The sequence below is a fragment of the Pleurodeles waltl genome, chromosome 9, assembly GCF_031143425.1.
Source record: "Pleurodeles waltl isolate 20211129_DDA chromosome 9, aPleWal1.hap1.20221129, whole genome shotgun sequence".
Lineage (NCBI taxonomy): Eukaryota > Metazoa > Chordata > Amphibia > Caudata > Salamandridae > Pleurodeles > Pleurodeles waltl.
The window spans coordinates 939,954,435-939,960,434 of NC_090448.1; the positions used below are offsets into that span (position 1 = coordinate 939,954,435).

General features: G+C 41.6%; 1 protein-coding gene across 2 annotated transcripts in view; it reads right to left on the minus strand.

Annotated features, from left to right (window-relative positions):
- SLC25A29 (solute carrier family 25 member 29) overlaps positions 1 to 3,325 on the minus strand; it is a 45,795-nt gene extending 42,470 nt beyond the window's left edge. For both annotated transcript variants that reach the window (XM_069208325.1, XM_069208326.1), the window contains exon 1: positions 2,589 to 3,325. In XM_069208325.1, coding sequence (XP_069064426.1) covers positions 2,589 to 2,622 — 34 coding nt within the window. In that variant the 5' untranslated portion in view covers positions 2,623 to 3,325. The remainder of the gene's footprint in view (positions 1 to 2,588) is intronic.
- Between the last annotated feature and the right edge of the window lie 2,675 nt (positions 3,326 to 6,000).

Below are 6,000 nucleotides of genomic sequence, written 5' to 3' on the forward strand. Positions count from 1 at the left end.
TATGCTCGTTCTTTAATTTGAAAGAGTTACACACCAAGGTTTTAAGTGGTTTGTAGGAAAGGTGATGGTGTGACCATGTGTTATATGGGATAAATTACATCCTGACGTATAATATTGCAAGCCACCTCGGAGTCCCATAACCTTATAAAGGAACTCTGCCTTGGTCCTCTATTTGTTTATAGAACTACTCAGTGACCTGCAATATCTTTATAATGTACGACAGAGGGTACTTTATCCCCTTACTTTTTTTTTTTTTTTTTTATTGGGAAAAAAAAAAATTGCAACTGTGTTAGTGGAGAAGCTAGAGGCAATTCTGTCACATTCTGAGGGCAGGTGTGGAAGACAAACTTTTCAGTTACCTCCAGTGAGTTGGGAAAGAGGATGCAAATGTATCATCCCTTTCCCGGTTCTTGCTGAAGTGGGTGGAAGCTTAACAGCAATCTCAAAGTGATTGGTGCAGGGAATGGGGGTTACTAGCCATCTCTTAAGAGCTAGTGAAGCAGGTGGCTGCTGGTCAGCTGTCCTCCTAGACCGATGGCAAGGATGGACAGAGAGCCAAAAGGTTTGGGATGTAGATGGAATCACAATTGCTAAATCAGAACATTTGGTCAAGTCAAGGTCGTCTGCCAAACAGCCGCAATGAGTTGGCCAGGTAAATGGAAGCCTAACACACACCTCCAGGATGCTGGCAACAAGTATGCATGTCATCCAGCAATAGGTCTTCAAGTAATCAGTGGAATGAATAAAGATAATCTATTCATTTTCAAACCAGCTAACAAAGTGTAGTTTGTATTACCACCCATCTCCAAGAGTAATGAGATGAATGAAAGTCTATCAGTTTCCAGGAGATTGATCAAGTAGACGAAACCCTACATGCAGGGTCATAAGGATTGTTTGAGGCAGACTAGAAACACAAGAGGTTGATTTGTCAGAACTCTATAATTGACTTTTTAAAGTGTGGTAGCCTAAAAGAGTTGAAATGTGGAAACAAGCCATACCTGAAAATGCACTGAGAGCCTAAGGGGATTGGCGGAGAAAATGGGAGTGGAGTATCTATCCTGCAGTGTTTTGGGGACGGACGCAAGACACACTTGCTCTAAAACATAAGAATTGTCGATGAAAATGAAAGATTCCATATACATTTAAAAATGTATACTGGAGGCTACCGACCACTCCAAAACATTGTAACAATAAAATAAAAAAAATCACCATGCAGCTACTGTGGTAGAGAAGGAATTGAGCGATTAGCTACTCCAATGGGGGTTGAGAAGGTGTACTGTAAAAAAAAAAAAAAAAAAAAAAAAAAAACACACACACACACACACACACATCATCATATCTGTCGCCAAGTGTTTAGCAATACAAACATGAGTTGTGAATCCCACCTTCAACGATAGCAAGGTGGATGGAGACTCAAGGCTGTATGCAGTGGATTGATTAGTGAGGTAGGTGGCAGTTTTGCAGCATTTTACAAGGGTCTGACGTGGTGGCACTCTGGAAACCATCCCAAAGAGGTATGTCAACTTATCAAAAGCATAAAAGCTATCGTGCAAGAGTTGGCACGTGGACACCATTCTCCTACCATGTATAAAATGGAATAAATGCATCTTTCACAGTATCTCCAACTGAGTGGTTCTGTGGAAGAAAGCCTATCACTTAAATTCAGAAGCTGGGGCCTATTGTTGGTCATGAAGATGGATGATTAGCGCCACTGCCTATGAGATTTATCAACGTATACATTTCACCGTAATTTTTGCGAAATCGATATCCACATAACAACTGTGTTCATGTGTGTGACAGACGAGCGGATGCCTAGAAGCAGTCCGGTACAGCAATAAACACCACTGCTTCATATATATATATATATATATATATATATATATATATATATAGCAACCGAGCAACGAACTGAAACGTGAACGTTTAAATACTGGATTCGTTTCCTAAGGGTTCTTAACTACCTTAAGCAATCACGTTGCTGCTGGATATTCAAGAATACCTCCACCCTCCCCAGCCTGCCCATATAATTATCCATTTCGCGCAAAAAAATAGAAAGCGGACCAGAAAGTAGCTGTGGGGACATTTATCAGCAATGTAAGCGTAACATTTACACCACCGTGATAAGCAGCCAAATCAAGGGAGCTTACTGTAAATACACAATGTCCAACGCGCTATAAACTACTTACAATATACACAGAACACAATAAAATACAACTGCTCCTTAAAGCATTTAAGTATCAGGTTCTCTTTCTTCAATAATAGTGATTTGCCTAACTCGGCCATCACGGTCTAGGGTCCTTCTAAAACGAGAACGAACTTCTACGTCTGGGAGAACTGCGTACGACATTTATCAGATGATTAAATAACTTATCAAGCCCGCTTCAAAGGGCTCGGTGAGCTCCATGTCGTCGCTCCAATTATTCTTTAACAAAATCAAAGAAAACAGATGTACATTATGAGTGTGTCAGGACACATACAGAGCGCAAAACTCCGCAAGTGCGGACACGCCTTGAGAACAGTTCATAAACGCCTGCTTTTACTGCCAATAGGAGAGAGACGCATACGCAGCTCTGCAGCGAAGCCCTTACCTCCTGCGCAGCCAGCCAAGAAATCCATCGCCATGCTTGTCCGGCAGCAGTTCAGCACTTGAAACGGCCGCGGGATGGAGCTCAGGTTTGGATGCACTGGAAGGCGAAGCCAAAGAGCAGCACCGGAAGTGAGGCGTGTGCGTATTGTAGGGCGCAGGAGCTCTGTACTGAACGCCACAGAAAGCAGGAGCAAACTCAGAATCAACCAGACTGCGAGAGCGAACACACTATCAACTTAGATCCGTTTCACGGTAGCAAGAACGTCGTATCGCTTCACAGTTGTCCAGTACAGGAAGGTCACGCAGTGTTGCAACACTCCTTCGTAGGGATTACGAGGCTGATAAAACTGTGAATAAGAGATTTCTTAAATTCCAATTATTTTATTAAATGACAGATCGCAAATATTACGCGACTGCCCTTGTTCTATGCAGATGGTGAAATGTCCGCGGTGAAGTACAATCAAAGCGTCTGTCCGACTGGAAGCGTACTCGCGCTCTACCTACTGCTCCTTCTGCGCCTTCTATTTCTGACGCTAGCTCAACCCGGTGTAAATATCCATTTATGGGTGGGGGAGGACACCAGCCAATCGAGAGCGAGAATTAAGCCAACACCCGCCAACGTTTCTTCCTATGCTTCGGCCGACCATTGGATGATTTGTTTCTCAGAGTCCTTCGTAGCGTCAGCGACAATGGAATGGAGCCTTTGACTGTTCCGAAGTCGCGGTTAAGAGAATGTGCGCGTGCCGCACAAATCACTGGGCACAAGTAAGCACAGCAGCCATCTTGTAAATGGCAGTGTTCTCGTTACTTGAAAGTAAACTATTTGTAGACAGCACAACAGCTAAAGAAATCAGTTTGTTTCTGAAGTCTCAGGGAATAACGCTTGTATCTCATACATGGCCAATAATTATTTCCCTCTGTTCCCCAAAATACTTTTTGCACCTCTTGTTCATTTGTGTCAACGATACAGCTTTAAGCAGCTCGGGAAAGCCGCAACTGAAAACACCCTCCCTGTTAATATGCACATTTATATGGGCCAGGCTTGTAATTGGCATTCACAAACTGTCTTGCATCATGTATCAGTGCGACGAGCACCATAGCAAGGAAGTAAGATAAAAGCAAGTTCCAATACAAAGACCTAAGTGCGTTACCCAGAACGTCGAGATGGCCGCCACAGTTCCAAGCTTCCGGTCCGGCCACTGGCATTCCGTCGTTCATGTCCAAGAAGAGGAATAACAGGGCGAACGTGGTGGATATTTACATTACCGAAAGCAAACTGTAGGCGGAATGTGAATGTTTCCCCGCGAGCTATACGTTTTTGTCACGTGCTCCACCTGTCTGTGAAATTCCAACTTTAACATCATTCACTCAGTGTTTTAAAATATTTTTAAACTATCACATATGTAGCTTTTTTCTAGGATGAGGATCACGCAACTATAGGCTCGGAGTACTGCCTCTGCTTACAAGTATTGTATTCGTACCGGCTTCGTGTAGCTGCCACGTGATCCATCCTACGTGTCCACGAGTGTTCCTACTATCGGTTTTCACTGTACTCTCTTAGCTGTTGTGTCAGATTCAGAACTTTAGATTAATTTATATTTACAAAACGAATACAGTTCGGACGAATTGAAGACTGGACTTTAGATTTAATGTTATGATTTAGACAGCGCGCTAATCATCCTTCAAATTAAACGGCCGAGGGTCTAACTTTTATATCAGTGCCCCTACCACCCTCAACGATATTGGCTACATAGTCGGTATTTCACCGACATGGTAGGTATTTTAAGGTCACGGCATGCACTAGAACAAACATTGGAACAGCTTAGTTATGGCTTTAATGTGCTAGTTAAAAGGAAATGAGATGCGAATACATAGCATATAGCACGCTTGGAACATTAGACGCGAAAAGTCAAAGGCCTCCTGGCTTTAGAACTAGCAAACACAATAGCAAGTTGACTAGTAGAGGTTTACTTCTGGAAGTAATTTATATAATACAATTATTCTTTAATGTTCGGTTAATAAAAACCATTACAAAACAAACAGGGTGACAAAGACATACATGAACATTCATTGGTACAAAATGATTCTTAAAAATACACATACATTACGTTGGCCATTAATGTAGATTTTCCTAGTGAACCATGACGGAAAGTCTTAATTTTATTAAAGACACGAAGGCAAGTATTATGCTTCTTTAATCTTGCTTTAATTTAAAAACAGCAGTCTAGAAAACTACAATTCCCATGAGGCTAAAGTACAGATAGCCAATGGGAATGTACAATGTATGGTAAGAAACACCAATCATAACAGTAGGCACAGTATAATCACCATACTTGACTGCGACCAGCCCTTTTTTTCTTGATGCGAGAGGCTAGTCAGTATGAGAGAACAGAGGAAATATTGCTAGAACAAAGCAAACTGTCAACAGAAAAGAAAATAGTTCTTGAATCAAGATCAACCACAACTGGAAGGAAGAAGTAGTCTGGGAGTGAGGCCGGCCAGAAACGGGATGGATCCACCGAAGAGGCAGATGATGATGGAAATCCCATCCGACTCCTAGGAGGAAGGTGGAGGTTGAGTCGCTGGTTCTATGAGGGAGGGAAACAAATAACAATGGTTATAGAGAGTTGAGGAGCGATAATACTCACTGTTGTGTTAATAAAATTAAGACTTTCCGTCATAGTTTACTAGGAAAATCTACATTTTATGCAAAGACCGGAGGCTCCTATTTTGAAGTTGTTGTATGAACTGGTTTGCAATAAAAAGTTCAGAAAACATTATCGTTGGACCAATCAGCTGATCTCAGAATGTCTTAGAGTCTGGAACCTACCCAGAAAACCTTGGTGGCCATAGCCCCTATAGAAGAATTAGCCCCAAAAACTGAATTGTTGATTCTCGCTAATGACATGACACAACAAACCCATCTGGCGAGGGTAGCAGAGGCTATGGGCTTATGAGTTTTGCAAAAAGAGATGTGGAGTTGAGAATGGGAGGACATTCTGAGATTGGCTGTGCAGTGTTCGTAAATCTTAAGACATTGTCCTACACAAAGTTTAGGTTGATTAGGAAAACATGGATAAAATACAGAGCGTAATTTGGTCTTAGTACGCTTTTTGATAGAAAACTATACCAGTAGGAGTACATTGGCGAGAGGAAATATCTAAAGCTTTAACATCTGATAACCGTTTAATGGAAATAAGGCATACCAACATAGTGAGTTTAGCGGAAAGCATTTTCAATGACAGATCTGTATTATCTTGCCAAAATAAAAAATAAAAACAACATTAACTTCCCATGATTTTGAATATTTGAGGAGGAATGAAACATTTTACTCCCTTTAATAGACAACAAAGAAGGGGATTTTCTCCTGTCGGATTCCCGTTGATGGTGTACATGGAAATAGCTGACCTGTA